Genomic DNA, 19,983 nt, shown 5'->3' with positions numbered 1-19,983 from the left:
GTCATGTAAAAAAAAAAAAAAAAAAAAAGATAGATGCGATTCCAGACAGTATACATTATATCTAATGGACATGTTTTTTTTTTTTTTTTTTTTTTTTTTTTTTTTAACAAGAGCGTGCATCGCGTGATCACACGAAAATAGCACCATGAAAAATGACGGAAACAAGTCCACCTTCACATACTTTGCTTGAGGTCTTTAAAATTTTGGCACAAAATAATCAGCCGAATGGCCAATATTTGCTTATTTAACTTTTTACCTTTCTGTACTCTAACCATTTACACCACTTGTATACACGTAACATTGGTGTCAGTATTCATTACACATAAAACTATACCACAATCTTGTATCCTTAAGTATATATTATAACATTTATTGGTAAAGTTATTCTGTGGCCCAGCAATTCAAAACAAACATTAATTTTTACAAGCAAACCAAGCAAAAATCAGCATCTGACTAAAAAAAAAAAGCATACCAGTGGCACCCTAGAAAACAACAGAATTTATTTTACGGACAAACAAAAGTGCAGGTAGACACGAAGCGTTGAAGACAAACATGCAGACAGACAGGCACATGTTAGACAGAAAACCCCGAATGGACAGGTACTAGTATACTTTTAGACAGGCCTGGATGTGCAATTAGACAGAAAACATATTCAGATAGACAGGTGCTGACGTACAGTGAGGCATTCAGGTACACAATCACATGCAGGTAAAAAGTCAATCATGCACAGAAAGACAGACACACAGATAGACAGCCACTGTTGTACACAGACATGCAGGAACTGAAAATGGGCATTCGGTGTAGGTACAGACATGGAGGAAGACATGCAACTAGACTTGTACTTATGTCCGGAAAGACTTGTAAGCACTGATGTGCAGACAGACATAAAAACATGCAGACAGACTCTTCATTGAGATGTTATGTTATTATGAAGCAGTCCATGTCTCTGCAGCAGCCAAACATATTGCAGTGGAACCTGTCGTATTTTGTAGGATTCATGTCTCATCGCTTGAAATTATCAGTACGGCACTAATACTGTATTTCTTGCTCTACACAGAAGATAAATATGTGTGAATGATTGATAACTGTTATATTATGTCAATATGTAGCTTAACTATTTGGTGTTATAGTTGTTGCTTACAGGTTCAAAGCGTTTTAGCATAAATGCTAATTAGCATTAAGGTAGCATGGCCGATAGGCAGTTTAGTGTATTTTTTTTTTTTTACTTTGACAGTAAACTTCAAGTGTGTTGAGTTCACTGCCACCATACAGCGCGAGTGTCTGAAGTCGACATAAAAAAGTCACATTTCTTCCAAATAACTTCCAAGTCGATTCATTTGTACCGCAAGGCACCACTATATTTTTTAATAACAACCACAGAGATGTTGCATTGCTATTTCTGGCGTGTGCTTAGCGCACTCGCGGTTTTATTGCAATCATCATACCCCGAACGGATCTAATCAAAAAATGTAGTATGTGCAGGGTATTCAGAATATAGCAACTGTCAAAAGTCCTTTTGCAGCTGTAAAGTGGTCACATGAAAATCCATACAGCATAAATAAGAAGACGTCGACAGCATTGATGTCAAGACAGTGGTCATTCACCTTGTGGTCAACTTCCTGTCGCATCTGAATGCGCCGATTCATCATCAGTGGGTTCACTCTTATGACAGGTCATCTTTTCTTGATTCTTTAAAAAAATGAACAGTGGAGAGTATGTGTGCAGCTAGTCTCTTCACTCTTCCTGCTGCTCTATACAAACACTTGACAACATAAAAACTAGACTGGTCCGTGTGTCTGATACGAGTACAAATGTAAGGCATCGGTAACAAGAGGCAGCGAGTCGACTCCTATGTAATTTATCCTGCCAATAATTTACATCTAATTTTCTCCAGCCTGTGCCTGAAAAAAAACACAGACCTGGAAAACCTAACTTCAGTGTTACCCACATTCATTCACAGTGTTGTAATGAAACAATCATACGGGAGGGCGAGCGGCCGGCAAAACAATATTCCCGCACCACTAGCAGATGTCTGAGACGTAGTCAAAGTCCAGGAAGCTATCTTGGTCTTTGCGCGTGAGAACGCGTGGCTCTCGTGGAGGCGTGAGGGCCGGCTTTTCTGTGGTGAACTCCTCATCGAAGTTGCTCACGTCCTCCTTGTCACCGATGGAAGGGACGAAGGGGGGAGGTACCTTCCTCTGCAGCAGTGCCTCCCAGTCCATGTTCTGACAAAAAAAAACAAAAAACAACAAAAAAAACAAACAATTGGAGATGCTGCAATGTTATAATTGTTTTGGATTTTTCATTATTAATTTTGAGTTTTGTATTAAATGTTTGTTAATTTGGTTTTGTAGAAATTCCTTTAGTATGTATTGTTTTTAAGTTTATTGTAGTGTTAGTTATAGTTTTATTGACATTTCTTATGGATATATAAAAAAAAAAGGTCACAGTTAGGGCAGGAAAAAAGTCGACCAGGTTGGGTAAGTCAACTTTAAAACTAAATAGACTAAAAACACCGTCCGGAACTATGTTTGTGTCAACTTTTTTTTCATAGACCTTTCTTGCGGGACATCTGCACTGGCGGCAAGGGAGAAAGCCTCCCTCTCAACTTTTGCATTGCAATGTCAATGATAGTTAGCGCTGGCATAGCTCCAATTAGTTTTCCTATTTTTTTATTTTGTAGATCAGAAATAGAAGTGAAGCTTCTCACCCTGAAGAAAGGCTGCTTCTTCACCTCCTCTGCATCCTTCTCACCAGAACCCAGTCGCCTTTCTGGATTCCTCCTTAGCAGCTGTTTATGTGCACATATGCACAAAGGGGGTCACAAACGTGAATGACTTTGTCACATTTATTTGTGTGTGTGGGTGTATTCTCACCCGTCTCATGATACCGATGGCTTCCGTTGAGAGGAAGCGCGGGTAGCGGACTTCGTCATTTACGATGCTGTCAAATACCTCCTCTTCGTCGTCCCCTGGGAATGGTGACTACGAAAACACACAAAGCGGAAACATAAGGTACATATCGTGATATCTTGTAGGGCTTGAAGGTTGTGAACAAAAAAATCATTATGATTTTTTTTTCCCTCCCTTTTAATATAGATTTTTAATGTGTGTGTGTGTTTTTTTTTTTGTATGAGTGTTGTTCTCACCTCTCCCACCAACATCTCATAGATTAGGACCCCCAACCCCCACCAATCCACTGCCCTGGTGTAGGATGTATCGGTCAGGACCTCGGGGGCCAAAAACTCTGGCGTCCCACAGAAAGTGCTGGTGCGGTCCCCGTAACCCATGCCTACGTGACACAAAAGAAGCTGAAGATCATGTAACCCAGATCCACCGCAGCTCCCAATCTGTGGGAAACTAATCTATATTTACCTTCTTTACACAGGCCAAAGTCGGCGATCTTAACATAGCCATCCGTGTCCAGCAGCAGGTTGTCCAGCTTCAAATCTCTACAATAAAACATACAAACTAAAGCTCAAATTATTCATATTCAAAAATGTAACTACAACATCATTATCAAATGAGAGAGAATGTGCTTACAAATATGTGCAATAAGTGGAGGTCTTTTTTTTGTGGGTTTCACTGACCTGTACACAATTTTATGGTCGTGCAAAAACTGAAGTCCAAGAACTACACAGGCAGCATAAAATCTAAAATGAAAAAACAGATGCATGATTATTTCCATGCATTTAAAGGAAATATCATAAAATCCCCAAAAAAGTGGGGTTAGGGTTCTTCCGCCACTGAAATGTTTTTTTTTTTAAATACGTAAACATAGCGCTCTATAATATAGCACTCTATAAGAACATCGAGTAACATGTATACTGTGTTGCTCCACATTCATGTTTAATTATATGATGCTTAAATGGTTTTAAAAACAAAAGTATGGAAGCTAACCGTTATCATGTCAGTAACATCTTCAATTGCTTGTTAGTATTAAGATAGACAGACTTTCCCAAGGCAAAACTGTATTTTTTTTAAATAAAAAACCTGTGTGAAAAGTATTACATGTTCTCCTTTGCTGGGTTCGGAGTATATGATGCTGATGGATACATTTCTTCTTCTACAGCTCAGAAATGACATTTGTATTTTTATTTTGCCCTTGAGAGCCAGCAAACGGTTGTAACGTGCGCTGATTTTTAGTTACCGGTACGTACACGGCTCGTGGCTCAGTGAAGACATCTGTGTGGATGTGCATCATCAGGTCACCTCCCGCTGTGTACTCCATGACAAAACACACATGCTCCGGAGTTTGGAAGCATGCAAACAGGTTGACCAGGAAAGGGTGTTGTGACATGTTGACCGTCTCGAAGATGCGCTTCTCACACATCAGACTGGATTAGGCAGGAAAAAAAGTATTACTTTGATTAGTTTTTATGAATACAGAGTATTTCTTTTGTGCAAGATTAAAAAAAAAAAGAAAGATCACATGACCCACTTTAAAATAGGTCAACCAAAAATATCTGCCTCAAAGCTCTGTTGGAGCCATGTTTGCACCACCGTTTTCTACATGGACCTTTCTCGCAGCTATATGCAGTGTTGCAAAGGCAGCAAGGGAAAAAGACTCCCTCAAAACACAGCAGACATGGCAAGTTTGGCATAATTTCCAGTTAAAAAAAAGGGGTGGCAAAAACAGTATCGTTTAATTATTGCAAAGTGAAAATAGAAGAAAAAAAAAAGAAGTATGCAAAGACTGTCTTGACATACGGCTCCATTGTTTGTCTTGGTGCACCACCTCGTGACTGAACGACTGATGCGATTTGCGTGCTTAAAAATACTGAATTATTTCCTAGTTACATTAAAGACAGTATTAGCAAATGGAGCTTGCCAAAACAAAGGGAACAACTTACAAAAAAGCTTGTATTATTCGAGAATATACCCCGTCACTACAAACATTCTATAGTGGCTTGGGAAAACAAAAGAACAATAAATTATGAAACGCACCTTTCAACCTCATCACGCGCTATGATATCACCTTTCTTCAGCGCTTTAATGGCAAACATGGTGCCCGTCTTCTTGTACTCAGACAACAGCACCTGCACAAACATGTGCACAATGTTATTTCATTGAGGAGATAGTAAAAGTTCGGTCTGCCAGTATGTGTACCTTCCCAAAATGGCCTCGTCCCAATACAGCTATCAGCCTGAAGTCTTGGAGGGACAGAGGGCCTTTCTTCTGTTTACTGTCGAAACAAAGGAAGGTTTGACGAGGCACTCATTTATATTCATTACTAGAAATAACACACGAAAATGCTCTGAATGCTTAATTAGATGACATTAGTAGATATAGTACACACTTTATTAGCTTGTGCAAGTGTACCCAAAGAAGTAAGAAGGCAATGTATGTTACAAATGGCATGTAGCATATTGTATATCACATTTCTGCATGCAAGCGCGTACCTGCTGACAGACGGGGTTCGGGCAGGGCAATCGGGGGTGAGGTCTGGGGAGGTAAAGGGCTCGATGATTGGCGGTCGGTCCTGGCAGGGAATGCGAAAGGAATGAAGAGGAGGAAAACACGGGCAGACATATAAAGACCAGGAAACACAATACTATGGTGTGCGACACAAACAGGGACTTCAAGGCATTAGGTCCCTTTTTTTTTTTTTTTTAAGTGGTGTGCAATCTGCTCAACCGCCACGTTCTCGAGCTCACGTTCATACCTTTCCACAAATAATGGTCTTCAATTAAGCTAACTTGCAAGTTTTTAGGAGGGTGGCAGTTAACCTACACAAGCATGGGAAGAACATGCTAACTCCATACAAGAGGATCTGAACCAAGATTTGAACCCTGAATCTAAGAGATAAGTAAACAGTCAATATAATAAATGCGTCTATTTAAATAGTCTCTCCGAGTCTACAAGGCTCAAATAAGAGTCTTTAAGGTGTTTTTGTGTGTGACATTTAGATAAAGTGTGTGGGTCAGATATACTGTACTAAAGCATTGCATGTAGTGTGCGAACCTCATGGTACAGTGAGCGCATGCAGGTACAGTATACAATTTGATTTATACTACAAATGTTTGTCTGTTGTGCATACCTCAATCTCCTTCATCTGGGTGCCCCTGGGTAACCTTGCTATGTCACTGTACACTGAACATTCTCCAAAGACCCACCCTCTTCATTTGTGTCAACAATAGGGGACTTTTGTTTTAGGTCTATATTTTTTAAACCATGTGAGCTACAGAGAAGAGGATATTCTGGCCTTTCCAATGACATTGCATGGGTGAATGGTGAAGACGAATGAATAGGCTGGAATAGGCAGGTCTGCCTCACAGTAGAAAGGGACAGTCCCCCTCGCTCCGGCCTTCCTGTGTGGAGTTTGCATGTTCTCCCCGAGCCCATGTGGGTTCTCTCTGGGAACTCCGGCTTCCTCCCACACTCCAAAAACAGGCATGGCAGGTGTATTGGCTATACTAATTTGTGATTGGGTGCGCAAATGGTTGTTTGTCTCTGTGTGCCCTGCAATTGGTTGTCAGCCAGTTAAGGGTGTCTGTCCCCCGCCTGTTGCCCGAAGTCAGCTAGGAAAGGCACCAGCAACCTTGCGACCCTTGTGAGGATAAGCGGCTCTAGAAAATGGATATGTATTATTTAATGCTTATTTGTAGACGAATATGCTGGATTGGGTCATATGAGTGAATATGGCGTCTGATCTAAAATTAAGTTTGACACCCCTGCAAAACGTAATCCAGAGGAGTGGAGGTGTCAGTTACAATGAATCAATTCCAAACAATGTGCTCTTGAATATGACGACTCATGTTGTGGATTGTGATCTGGTTAAATAAGACTTTTTGTTAAACATATTTTCCTGACCCCACATTTATACGAGCGGATTAAAATTATACGACTGTATGGCGGTATCCATACCAGTTATACACACACACTTCCCACATGTCCCCCTGTCCGTCCGTCTCACCGGAGTGTGCACATCCACATCTCGCTTGTAATCGCCCCTTATCGGCGAGTCGCTATCCAGACTTAGCTTCTCCACGGAGATCTCCCTGTAAGCGCCCAACGAGACACCAGAGAGAGCGACACGCGGCACGGCAGCAGCAGCAGACACACGAATGAACAGAGAGGAGACAAACACAAGAGGAAGGTTAGACGTGGGGGCAGATGTTTCCAACAAAAAAAAAAGGGGAAGAAAAGGGTCAAGGGTTGCTGATGGGTACAATGTAGATGAGTGGCAGTAGCATGGCAGTTCAGTGCGTCTCACCCGGAATTGAGTGTCAAGTTGTGTGCGCTGGGACTGTAGGTTCCCGAATTGTTGACGGTAGGAATGGCGTTTCGGAGAAGCCTCACCCATGTCCCGATGTCGACGTTCATTTGGCGAGCTCGAAGGAACGCTTTGCCTGGGGGTATAAACAAACCACGACATCGATGGAGGTTCTGTGGGTAAATGCAGTCATTGGGAAGTTTTGAACTACACGACCAAATGATGGCATTCATTCAGAGTAAGAGCATTGGAAATGTTGATTTATTATAGGGACTGCACAGTGGAGTTACAGTGAACATGTCTGCCTCATAGTTCCAAGATCTCAGCCCTTAGGCATTCTGCCTAAACTGAGGAGTCTGTGATGATTTATTTTATTTAAAAATTGAATGATAATTAATGCCTGAATTTTGAGCTTTGACAGGTACACAATATACCCTGTCCTTCTGAGGAGTCATTATTCATACAAAAAGCTGCTTGTCAATTAACTTTATTGTGCATTCAAAGGCCAATTTTGTATGTGTGACCAAATTTTAAAATGATCACTAATAATATGTTTGCATCTGAGAGAGTAATTTCGTTACATTTAGTGCTGTCAATCTATAACAGTTGTATATCTAGCTGTAAAGATATTACTTGAGTAAAATATTGGAATTAACACAGTCATCAAAAAAAATACTGTATTTTGTTTCAAAGATTGTCAAGGTAGCTTTCTTTCATCCTTCCTGTAGAATACAACAATTGAATAATACTATGAAACAGAACAGTTTCCTCCTAGAAAAAGTTTTCAAAATCTCTCACTTACTAGTTTACATGTCCACTCCATTTACCCTAACTAATGCGGTGTAACTAATATTCTGCTTTGCAAAGTACTCTTTTTTTTTTCCATTGAGCGGTGAATTTACTTTTTAAAGCTAAACTACATAAACGTCTATCTTTATCTGTCTTTGTACAGGTGACTCTACTCTAAGTTTGGTTGCAAAGTGACTAGTTTCTACTAGTTTCTTTATACAGTCATACGAAAATTACTCCCTTAGAATGCCAGAATCATTAATACAACCCTTATGTTCGACCCCTTTTGAGCATGAAAGTGTACCTATTGACATTCTATTGAGTGGTACGTGAAGTCTGTCCCATTAAATAAACATTGTAAGTGAAACCTAGTGACCACTAGAGGTTGCTATTAGCTAAATTTAAATTGACCACTAAATGTTTACAGCCTGTCATCATATAGCTCAGCAATGAACAAAATCTATTATCACCTTGCTGCTTTGAGAAGATCTTTTTCTGTCTTTGTAGGCGAGGAACTCTCTCAATAACGGGATTGAAGAATGTCACCTGGAAAGCAAGCAAAAATATGAAGACAGGTTGATGGGACAATTATTATTTTTTTATTTGTGTGCATTTCAAAGTGGGGATCAGCTTTTTTTTAAGCCACAATATTGAAGGCTCTTTCTAAGTACTTGCAAATTGTGTAACCATTCAAACTTGCCAGTGTTGTTAACAATATCCATGTATGTCACAGTTAAAAGACATTTCATTTTGACTTTACTGGGTTTTTAGGTTGCAGTGCATGCATCATGAATGTTCTCTAACCTCAGCCAGCAGTAGACCCTGAGGTTCCAGCTCCAGCTGAACAGTGTGCTTCTGATTGTCCAAAAACTCTTCCAGCTTCAGGTACTTCACAGCACACAGTGAGCGGTAATCCTTCCAGTACACCGCGATCTCCATCTCCCTTGACTACAATATGCAGCGAATAACACATACAGTTTTTGGTTGAAAAATGATCAGTAAATTATATTTTCTTTTTAACAGACAATGTATTGGTTATCGGTTTTATTCTGCTAAATAGCAGAAGTAGCTTCAAATAATAAATAGTAGCCAGGTCCTAATAATAAGTATGTCATGTGTAAATATAAATATTTATGTGTGACTGACTCTTTCCAGCTCCACAGTGAAGGTCTGGTTCCATGCTTGCTCCCCGACAGTCTTCCAAGCTGTCTGGCCCACCACTGTGTTATCCAGTTTGAGCACGGCGCTCACCTCGGCTACACATAAAGTGTATTTAGTACACAGGTGGTATTCCTATACATTAATCCAACAAGGCCCAAGCATTAGCATATTTCCTAATATTTACATTTCTAAGTTAAAGGGTGACCATGCTATTCTAGTCCAACACTTGAAATATCCTTTGAAGAACAATGGATGTATTGCCCCTCTTTTTTTCCCCAAAGTTGTCAATTGATGATTAAAACATTTTCTAAACTAATCCGTGGCTGTTTAAGAACATATGTATGTATGACTGTCGTAGGGTAGAATCTTCGTATCTATGTTCAAACATTAGCATTGCATTACAAAAGAGAACACGCCATTCAACTATTTAAAATTGACCAGTAATTTGTAAAAAAATAACACCCACACGTGTTGGTTGACTAATAGTGTAGATTTTCTTTAAAATATATATTTACCAAAATGAGAATTATGATATGTGGAATACTGAAAGTTAATGGTGAAAGTGGCTGTGGAAAGCAAAGCTGTTGAGTAACTTGTGAAGAGAGTATACTGGTGGCATAAGGAGAGGATTTCCTGTCTCACAATCAGAGACCGGAAATTAAAATTGCCTGTCTGTAACATCCAATACTTGTCAACATAATGCATTATGACCAGCTTCAGTGGCAATGCACAGTGACAGAAAACAAACATCCTTGGGGGGATTTCATATTACAGATTTACCTTGACAATTTGAGGAAAAAAAAAAAAAAATCACAAGTGAGACTCGCAGCTACAGAATTTGTTCTACATACACGAGAGTTCTTCCGTCTTGTTTGGCGTCTTTCCGCTGACTGAACCACTCCGGCTGTACAGTCCCTTGTTGCCCCTCATGAAGGACCGTGTATCTCCGGGGCTGTAACAGGGCAACATGACAGCAGACCCCTTATTCCGTCCTGGAACCACCTCCAACAACCCAACGCAGCCAAGCAGCTGCACCTGCAATGTACCTGAACACACAAGCCAAACCCAAATTAAAGTGAAATATTGCCACTGGTGGGATTATTGAGTCGTTTCTGGTCTGGTACCAGTGAGAGGAGAGGGCTTGTTGAGGGTGCTGTACTGGTTGTGCACATAGGGGGCGCCATGACGAGAGCTGAAGGCAGGTGAGGAGGATAGCACCATCTCCTCTTTGATGATGTTGGCCTTTGGGTGATCCTCAGGCAGCTCGGCCAGACGGTGGTCCAGAGAATCCCTCAGCAGGTCCAAACGCTGAGAGGCCTCGCTCAGTCGAGACTGTGCCTGTGCAAAAAATGACACACAAGGCATGTTTGCTTAATAAGTCAAAATGTGAAGTGACCTTATTTTTGTTACTCTAAAACTAAACAACAAGCAACAAAAAGAATTAAAGACATTGATTTTTCAACAAAAAACATACTTCATTTTATAAATTTCACAAGCTTATTACTAGTGGACACTCACAGACACTGTAAGAACACATACAGACAGGTTATGTAACAACTTTCTTATTCATATTGCATATCAAATTATGTAAACATTCACTGTCATTCACGGTTATATGTCATAGATTTGTTTTTATTGGGCTAGCAGTGAATGAGTTTATTATTCTACCTGTCACTATACATCAAACGCATAGATCAAAGAATTAAAAAAAACATTACTTGACAATAAATAACACTACCATGACTTAATAGGAAAATAAATTAAGAACTGCTCGCGGAGATCAGCACATTATATCTGCAGATTCCTAACTCCCCACAGAAAGGCCGGAGCCAGATGGATTCGGACTCGGGTCCCTTTTACTGTGTGGCGGACGTGCTAACCACGGCTACACCGAGCCGCCCCGATTTCAATATAAATATCAATATCAACATCAAAACAAACAGGATTATAATTTTTTAAATATAATTGCGCACCCTTAGGGGCTACTACTGTAGTTAAGTTAGCATTACATTAAAAATGAGTCTGAAAAATTGTTCTATGCCATAATCATAAGCATCATGAACTGAGAACCTTCCAACTTTCTGCATACTTTCTTACCTCTGAAAGGGCTTTCTTGTCTTGAACTTTGCTGGCCCCAAGCAGCCTAAGTACATTTTTAGCTCCCTCAGCAACAGCATGCTCCACCCTGTAGTGATGCCTCAGCTCCTCGATGCGCAACTCCACCCCACACATGTCATGGTTACCTGCAGTGACATCAGAGACATCATTTTACAACTTAACATCCGGTCAGTTTTTGCGGGATTCTGTCTTATCACATTTCATTAAAATATGGCCGGATTTTAACATGACATTGGTAAAAACAGTCTTTCAAATACACAAAAAAACACCACCCAAAGCAAGTGATTTTGTCCAACTGCTGGACATGGAAGAATACAACAATATTAAAAACATGTATGATTTGTGAGCGGTTCAAAATACAGGAAGAGAATGGTGTCTGTGTGTGTTTCTGGTGGTGATGGGGTTAATATGAACGGTGGGAGAGAAGATGTCTTATGGGTGCTTGTATCTCCTAATAAGGTGTTCTGCCTTGAGCATGGACTCCGCTAGATGACCCCTCCAGGGGGTGTGGTGCCTGGAGACTGTCTGTGTACACTAGACACACAACCTACTCCCCTGTGTGTGTACGTGTGTGTGCTTTAAATGACCCAGAATAACTTTAGAAGGTCTATGTAGGAGCACAGTGCAGAAAAAAAAGGGGAGCTATGACGTCAGTAGCAAAAGGCTCATGATTCTGGATAACTACATTATGTTAAGCGAGATAATCTGTTTTGTTCACAGACATGAAAGACAAATTCAGATTTTCCTCATAGACGAGAGGACGTTGCATAATAAATTGCAATAAGCAATAATTTGTCATTTCCCCTTGAAATCAGAAAATGAGTATCTCTGATTCTCTTCATGTCACATCTGTAGGGGGAGCATGGGAGAAAAAAACATGGCAGGAATGGAATAAAGATGAAGAAGAAACCATCAAAAGTATTGGGTCACATGCCTCAATATTAAAACATTCAGTGTCAATCAATTTAAAATAGATCGTTTTCTTATATAACTGTCAAAAGCAGTGGAAGAGTTCAATTATTAACTGCCAGGTAATATAAAATTGATCTTTGACATCTTTAACCATCAATGGCATCAAATCAGGTAATCATGCAAAGTACCAAGAGATTTTGGATAAACTGTATACTTCCAGGCCAGGGCAATGTGAGAATGGATGGATGCTTGCAATGTTGTAGTTGCAGTTTTTGGAAGGGCCTTTTCAGATCTCACATAACATTAAAGAAAATGCTCGGGTGAGTGTGGTTCGTTAGAGGCCCGCCATACTTTGGGATAAACCAAAACAGCCGGTGAGCCACAAGGTGGTCCACTTTCTCCTCATAACTCCTAACATCGGCTAGAATTTTTTTTCAGAGAAAATGTGTTTTGTTTCCTTCCCTTTTTCGATTCCTGGAGGTGCAGTCTTTGTTTCGATTGATTATTTAATCAGCCTCGGTCCACCGCCTCATCGAAGCCATTAATTGAACCTTTTTTGTCCCATTAAAGGGGTAGGTATTGTTCACAGTACTCATTGCCAAGTTAGTCAATTGCCCTGAAATGGCATCGATCCCTCCGTCAGGACACAAAGTGCAAAATATGTGAACAAGTCACACTTAACATGCTAGTTTGCATAAATTCTGTGTACCCCTTTTTCTTATCATAAAACCATCGTTTCAGTCAAGTCATTTGGTCATACTACTACTACAAGTAGCTACCAATTAAGCATCCTTAGCAGAAGGAACTCGCACCTTCGTCGTCGTTGTGCTCGGTGGCCTGCACGGCTTTGCGGATTTGCATGCGGATGATGTCTATTTTGGTTTTACTGTCCTGCAGCATCTGCTGGGCCGTCTGCAGCATCTTCTTATCCTGATGGCACAAGCAGGAAGGTCAAACACCGTCAAAGCTTTACACTGCATCGTTCATGCTCTTTGTTTAATAGAGATTACGGTTTCTGGTTAGTAACAATGTGGCAAGAGTGTGAGTAATCAAGACGAAAGGCTAGAGATTGGATACATTGTCTGATTAGTGATTACTATTCCAAGGTTGAGTCAGCAGGTTGCAAGGTTGTGAACCATGAAGGTGAAAATCCAGTATGAACCGTTTGGGGGAGGGGTGAGTGAGCATATGTGTATGTGTATGTGTTTGTGTGTGCATGTGAGTATGTCAGAGGTTGTGCTACAGAAAAACAGTGTGCGTGTGTGCTTGCATGGGTAAGAGTGCATGGGTGTCCGTGAGTGTGAGAATACGTGAGTGTGTGCGGGTGTGTGAGTATAAGCGTGTGAGTGAGTATGCAAGTGTTTGTGTGAGAATGAGTAAGTTGTGTACGTCACTGTGTGAATGAACGAGTGAAATAAGTGTGGGAGAGTCTAAATATTTGTGAAAATGAGAGTGAATGAGAAAGTGAGTAAGTGAGCAACTGAATGCAAAAAGAGCCTGTTAGTGGGTGAAATAGAATGTGGCTCCAAATATTTGTTTGAATGAGTGAGTGAACGAGCAAGTGAAAATGAGTGAGAAAGCAACTAAGGTTGCCACTGACATGAAATGGGTCAACTCAATCAGGGATTTAATATTCCACCTTCAGAAGCATAATGAGAGCTGTTATGGCAACTGTCTCAAAAGAAATGCCGCTATGCCAAGACATGGGTGGGTGTGAATTTTCACACCTGATCATCACTTATACAGGTCTGTCTTGTTGAAAGCAATGTCGCTTGAAATGTCACAACAGACGTTTGCACTGATATCAGCTAATGACAGGATAAAGGATGCCATGGTGTGTGGCAATATCCGGCTTGTGCCGTCAAATGCTATGGAAGATTTCCTGTTGTAGTTTCTAATGTGGCTATTTTGTGGACTCTGTGTGAAAGAGTCTGAAAACACTCCTCTTTTTTGTGTACCTACAGCCACAGTACACGGATGGCTGAACAATATTGAGCAAACTACCTTGGTGGATCCATTAGCGTAGATGGGGATCATGTTTTCCACCCCTTGCTTGACCTTGAGCTCAATGTTGAGCTGTCTCTCCAGGGCAGCAATGCGCTCCTTGTGGGCTGATGTTCTGCTCTCCACCCCAGGAGATTGAGGACATTCATCTGGGACAAAATGACAGAAAGGAAGAAAGTGAGGGATTGAAATAGCATAAAGAGCATTCATGTAGACAGCCAACCTTTAGTCTCATCGCCTCCTTTCACCACAATGTGAGCGTCCAGTTCTTGGAGCTGAGCGTGAAGGTTATCTAGCCTGCGATTGGAGCTCCGCAGCTGGCTGTCCACCTGTGAGATTTTCCCAATAGTGTCAGTACACAATTCTCAGAAACAAATGCGCCTAGACTCAAAGGGTGGGAATCTGGCTCTCTATCTGAACTACAACCATTTATCATTCCAGCGGTGGTAATTGCCATATTTCCTCAGAGTGTGTCCCTCAAATAGACTCTGAGTCACACGTCATTCTCTAAATTTGGTGACATGTCTACTGCGGATCCGCATACTATTTTGACGTGTAATTTGGGGGCTTGGTGTTGAAGTGCTGTCTCCAAGGGTGAAAATGCATTTTTCTCCTGCCTTTATCTTTAAGCCGCTCACAATTTTTAAACGCTTAACAAGCTCAGTTCGCTTTGCTTAGCTCCGCCCTACTTAAGCGTGCTGTAAATCTTGACCATTGGATAATTTTGACAAGACACCTGTGATCTCTTTTAATTGTGAAAATAATACATGTCAGTTGCTAACACAACCAGCAGCACTAAAAACGTCTCTTAGATGAATTGTAAAGAAAATGAAAGCCTTTTAGCCTCATGATGAGAGATCAAGGTCAAGCCAACCTGCTGAGCATTCCTCTTGTCCGTAGTGGCCCTACGCAGGTTCTCAGCTCCTTCTTTAATCTTCAACTCCTTGCGTATCTCCCGGCGAATCCTCTCGCGCTGCTCGTCCAGTAGCTGCTGCACGCTAGAGTCGGAGAAGTCAGAGTTCTGGTCCAGACCCAGTTGCTCTAGCACAGACAGCCCGCCTGGGTCACTCTGGTGGAAAGAGACAGCAGAGATGTGATTGACGATACGATCATAAAATACAACACGATAGAGACTCCCACTTTAGTCATGTGAGGTGTTGGTGAGTTTACGAGAAGAGGATTAGATGGTGGGCAGGATACAGCGGTGTGTAATGGAAAAATGTGATGGAGAGGAAGAGATAATGATGAGGGATTTTAGAGGAAAAGAGAAGGAATGAAGTCAAGAGAAAGAGACCGCAGATAACTAGGACTCAAGTGTGTTTTTAAAGCCATAATAAGGATTAAATAGTAGTTTTTCAAAGCTTAAGAAGTCAAGTCAATGACTATCTACAATATTTCCTCAAATGATGGCCTCTGCTCTACTAGGCTACCTTATCCTCTTAAAGTAATAAACAAATTCCCATAGAACGTTGCCTTAATTTCCCCCGAGGTTAAAAAAAAACCCAAAACTATTTATAATGGCAGTTCTTGTCACTATTGCATTTTTTCAACTAAGTGGTACAAGTGGGTTTGGTATGCTACACCCTGATTTGGTTTTCAACTTGTGTAAATAACTGAAAAAGATTAAGCACAAGTAATAGCTTTAGAATCATTTTATCAATCATTCCATTCATTAATCATATAAAATTTAGCATTTAAGTCTATTGCAAAATACTTTTCTCCAATTATGGTTTATGAATTTCTTATTTGGCATTGGTTATGTGATTAAAAAAAAACAAAAAACAATTAAGCAATATCACACGAGAGGGATTGATGTTGTACTCATACTGGTGATTGTTTTCCCAAAAAAATGCAAACGGAAAAGCAGATGTTTTCAAATGTCTTTTTGACTTAAAAAACAAAACAAAAAACTTTGCTACTTCCATTAAAAACAACAAAATTCTAAGGTATCAACGAACAGTTCTTGCCAGATGATTTTGATGATTTTTTTGACTACCAGGTAATGATGATGATGATGAATGATGAAAGACACATGATGCTGTTCAATAAACATCTATATTCTTCACATGCCAACAATTACTGAACAACATTGTCAAAGTCATCAAAGTCCTCGACATTGCATCAAAGTCAAAGTCATTGCGTCACAAAGATTATTCAAATCCCTCCCCCGGATAAAGGACATTCGCTCTCTCTCCTTTCTTTAACGTGTTAGAAGGAAGGCCCTCGTAGTGTCTCTACATTGCCCCGTATCGCCCGTGCAGGAGTAAATATATGCTCAACCTATCTGAAGAGACACATGTTTTTTTCTTTGGTTTCCATTCCTGGGTCAGGGAGGAGAGATTTTGCACTCAATCAAGTAAACAGCAGTGTTTCATTTAAAAAAAACATCTGTTAAAACATCTGTTATTGGCTCCTTAACTCACTTCGCTGGCATATACTTCAGTGCCCCGCGACCCTTGTAAGGATAAACAGTCAAAATCATGGTTGGATGGATGTTTTGTGGCCGGTCAGCTTTCAAATGACATCATAAAGGAGGCGTGGCTTCAGTCAACAAGACGTTTCACTTCCTGGTTAGAAATGTCAGTACGAAAAGAACCTCAAATTTTATAAGAAATGAAATCGCAACTGTAACAAAGGTAAGATTTTATCATATATATGCACATATTTAAATGTGGAAAGTTTAAAATATCATGATATGGGCCGTTAAATAAAATAAATCTTGCAAGTCTATCAACATCAATGGCAGTGTAAAGTAGTTGTCGCATTAATTTGATCATCGATTAACAGTCGTTTAATCCATTAATTTTGACACTGCTAAAAGGAACAAATATTAACTTGACGCACAAGTATAAAAAAGTCAATTAGACATCTATTCCCATTTCCCACTATATGACACATCTGACAACAAATCTCTGTTCAATCAACCAACTGCCAATGCCTCTAATTCCAACCATACTGACAAATAAACACTAGAAGTTGATTAAATAAGCACTATAGGCGCAAAGATGCTATGCTAAAAAATAACATTTTGTAAGTAAAGAAAAACTGTCTACAAAGTTTGTATTAGCATTTCACAACAGTTACAGCACCATTAGAGGTATCCTGGCTGGTCCAATGACTATTATACAGTACACCACCGAAGAGCGTGATCGGGGGTTGCCATGTAAGTTAACGATGCCATTTACTGCCATGAATAGAGAGTGTAGACACCACATCCTTGTCTAAATAACAAGCTATGATTGTTAAAAATTTCATTAAAAAAAAAAAAACAGTCCCTGCAAACACTGGACTTGTTCTTGTTCAAAGTTCTAACTGGGCCGTGTTCATACCCAGACACTCCATCAGGAACACTTGGAGCGTTAATCACAGCGAGGACTAACAGCACTTGCCATGACAAGAACACACAAAGCAAACAAACAAGTTGACAAAACGTCACCTCTGAGCTGTCCTCGTCTTCCTCGTCACCATGCCAACACATTTGCTTAGGTTGGATCCGAAAACCACAGAACGCAGCTCCTTCCTTCGATGCCCTTCTGAGCTCAAATGTGGACAAAATGCTTGGAGGTGGGGAAACCCGATAAAAAGAGATAAAAAGAGGGAGAGTTAAGTGAGAGGGGAGGGGTCACGGCTCCTGAAGAGGATATCCGTCCCAACACCAAGCGGCTCAGGCCTTTCCTGTTTCCTCTGCAATTTTCGCCGCCGCTGTCAGTAGAGAGAGAAAAGGCCGACAGACATCCCATACATCAAGAGCATTTCCTCCCCGTCCATGATTTTGTAAATCATTTTCGAGATCCATCGCACTGAGGTTGTGTGATGTCAAAACTCGCATCTGAAACCAGTCCATACTGGGCATCCTTTTTTGTCCTTCTTTGATAACATCTTGAGGGTAGAAACAAGGGAAGGATGTGTTTTCCAAGTATTGGATGAAAGCCAGAGAGAAACGTTGGGATGAATATCCCCTGCCGCTTTCATTGTTCCACAATGACAAACCCCAGTAGAAGGTTGCATTCAAAATCCAGGGTAGGCACAGTGGACATCTGTGAAAAATTGACAACGCATGTCCACTGCATCTAACATCTTTGGCTATGCCCACACAAGCAGTGATCATAAAAATGTTTAATTTCCTTCTCTTAGGGCCAAATAATGAAGGGCATAGTCTACCTAATTATACTAATTGACCGGCAAGCAATTTTAATCAAAGTAATAAACACAACAAACATTTATCCAAAGGTTTTAATCATTAAAAAAGAGCTTTTAAATCATATGCAAAATGTTCATATAACAATAATGTATGCTAGTTTAAACTCCGTTTTAACATTAACTTATCGATAGACAAAATAGCTATTCATAGCAAAACAAATTAATGCCTGGGTCAAAATTTCAACTAACGGAGTAACCACAAGAAATTGAAAGAAGAGACGCGAGCTCCTTTACCCTCAGGTTGTCGACCTGGTGTTACCTTACCAAAACGGTGACAGCTTACGGCATAAATGACTCAGCTTGAGCTTCTTGTTGGAGAACTAAAGGAACACTGAGCAAAGCACCGCCGAGTTAATTCAACTCGACAGCAGGGAGTGAAGCTCCGGGCCAGGCTGAGAAGACATGATGGGTAAAGCTAAGTTAGATGCGTGGGAAATAGCACGCCACTATGGGCCCTGTTCTTTATGCGCCATGATAACCATTCAATCCAGACATGATACATGTTAAGACCAGGAAAGTAACGGTTGTTGGAGGACAGCAAGGCGATGGAACTCCACCCAAATCTGTGTTATTACAGAGGGTGTGTGAAGAGCACTCCCAAGTTCTCAAATTCAGTGGGAGGTGACAGTAAATAGCGCTGTGCCTGAAAGAGCGGTGGGTATGATTCATTCATTTTTGATAGCAGACTAAGGCGATGGATTGCCCGCTGACCAATCCAAAATGTAATCTGCTCAAGAAAGCTGCTCAAGGTGGATTGATATTGGTAGAAACATGATGTGATGACAATAAAAATTGATGGTTAAAAAAAAACAACCTGAAAAATAAAAGAGTACTCTGGCCATTGCATATAGTCCATGTATTATTTGGTGTGTTTATTTTACATTTGGCCTTTGCGGCACGCCGTTGGTGTGCGACATGTTGTTGCCTCTTCCTTGATAGTGTGCGTATTGGAAGCAAACTTGTTTTCTGTTTGTTGTCTGATATTTTTTGAGATGTGGTCATGAAATCCATTTTGGGACATTTTGGATTCTGAAACTTAGTAAATGAGATTCCTGATTCATTTGTGAATCACTCTTGAGGATACTCCAACAATATCAAATTTGTTCAAGACATTTTAAACACTTTCATTGGTCAATAATTAAAAAAAAAAAAAAAAAAAAAAGACCAATTTTATAGATTCTTAAAAAATATGGAATTCACCAAAACGTAACTTATGGAGGTTTGGTGTCACACTGTCAGTATATGATTTGCTTGATCTATTGTGTTTTTTTTTTTTTTGTATGCAGCCAATGTCCCCTGCTGCCACGTAGGACATTTAGAAGCAATCTGTGGGGGGGAGAAAAACCGGCAGAGAATGTCAACCTGAATGGCTGCAAGGCATCGATGCAGCAAGGGAATGAGAATTCCTCAAATAGATGAAACAAGGAGGAAACAAGAATGGACAGAAATTTGATTACATTCCCTAACTTACTATGAAGAAAACTCTCAATGATATCTCCTCTAATACTTAAACAAATAGTAAATGGTCAAAAAGCTGCAATTTGTCCAGCAGACATGCAGAACTGTGGTGAGAGAGCCAGCGTC

The 19,983-nt window shown here is 40.4% G+C and overlaps 1 protein-coding gene across 2 annotated transcripts in view; it reads right to left on the bottom strand.

Annotated features, from left to right (window-relative positions):
* Nucleotides 1-1,332: 1,332 nt before the first annotated feature.
* Nucleotides 1,333-19,983, bottom strand: part of pkn1a (protein kinase N1a) — a 33,523-nt gene continuing 14,872 nt past the window's right edge. Inside the window, exons 1-23 of one of the 2 annotated variants that reach the window (XM_088419939.1) lie at nucleotides 17,636-17,743; nucleotides 15,074-15,268; nucleotides 14,423-14,528; nucleotides 14,200-14,348; nucleotides 13,008-13,125; nucleotides 11,263-11,408; nucleotides 10,290-10,503; nucleotides 10,017-10,211; nucleotides 9,151-9,260; nucleotides 8,809-8,952; nucleotides 8,475-8,550; nucleotides 7,216-7,351; nucleotides 6,916-7,000; nucleotides 5,402-5,481; nucleotides 5,109-5,184; nucleotides 4,947-5,038; nucleotides 4,160-4,336; nucleotides 3,590-3,652; nucleotides 3,375-3,451; nucleotides 3,149-3,291; nucleotides 2,877-2,984; nucleotides 2,711-2,791; nucleotides 1,333-2,225 (exon numbers count right to left, since the gene is read on the bottom strand). In XM_088419939.1, the coding sequence (XP_088276065.1) occupies nucleotides 2,022-2,225; nucleotides 2,711-2,791; nucleotides 2,877-2,984; nucleotides 3,149-3,291; nucleotides 3,375-3,451; nucleotides 3,590-3,652; nucleotides 4,160-4,336; nucleotides 4,947-5,038; nucleotides 5,109-5,184; nucleotides 5,402-5,481; nucleotides 6,916-7,000; nucleotides 7,216-7,351; nucleotides 8,475-8,550; nucleotides 8,809-8,952; nucleotides 9,151-9,260; nucleotides 10,017-10,211; nucleotides 10,290-10,503; nucleotides 11,263-11,408; nucleotides 13,008-13,125; nucleotides 14,200-14,348; nucleotides 14,423-14,528; nucleotides 15,074-15,268; nucleotides 17,636-17,677 (2,817 nt within the window). In that variant the 5' untranslated portion in view covers nucleotides 17,678-17,743 and the 3' untranslated portion in view covers nucleotides 1,333-2,021. Of the gene's footprint in view, nucleotides 2,226-2,710; nucleotides 2,792-2,876; nucleotides 2,985-3,148; nucleotides 3,292-3,374; nucleotides 3,452-3,589; nucleotides 3,653-4,159; nucleotides 4,337-4,946; nucleotides 5,039-5,108; nucleotides 5,185-5,401; nucleotides 5,482-6,915; nucleotides 7,001-7,215; nucleotides 7,352-8,474; nucleotides 8,551-8,808; nucleotides 8,953-9,150; nucleotides 9,261-10,016; nucleotides 10,212-10,289; nucleotides 10,504-11,262; nucleotides 11,409-13,007; nucleotides 13,126-14,199; nucleotides 14,349-14,422; nucleotides 14,529-15,073; nucleotides 15,269-17,635; nucleotides 17,744-19,983 lie in introns of those variants that run through there. The other variant, XM_088419940.1, reaches the window with a different exon arrangement.

Source organism: Hippichthys cyanospilos, chromosome 7 (assembly GCF_059441005.1).
Source record: "Hippichthys cyanospilos isolate Australia breed blue-spotted pipefish chromosome 7, RoL_Hcya_1.0, whole genome shotgun sequence".
Classification (NCBI taxonomy): domain Eukaryota; kingdom Metazoa; phylum Chordata; class Actinopteri; order Syngnathiformes; family Syngnathidae; genus Hippichthys; species Hippichthys cyanospilos.
Note: the sequence above shows the minus strand (reverse complement) of the source record. Positions and strands in the feature narration are given on the sequence as shown.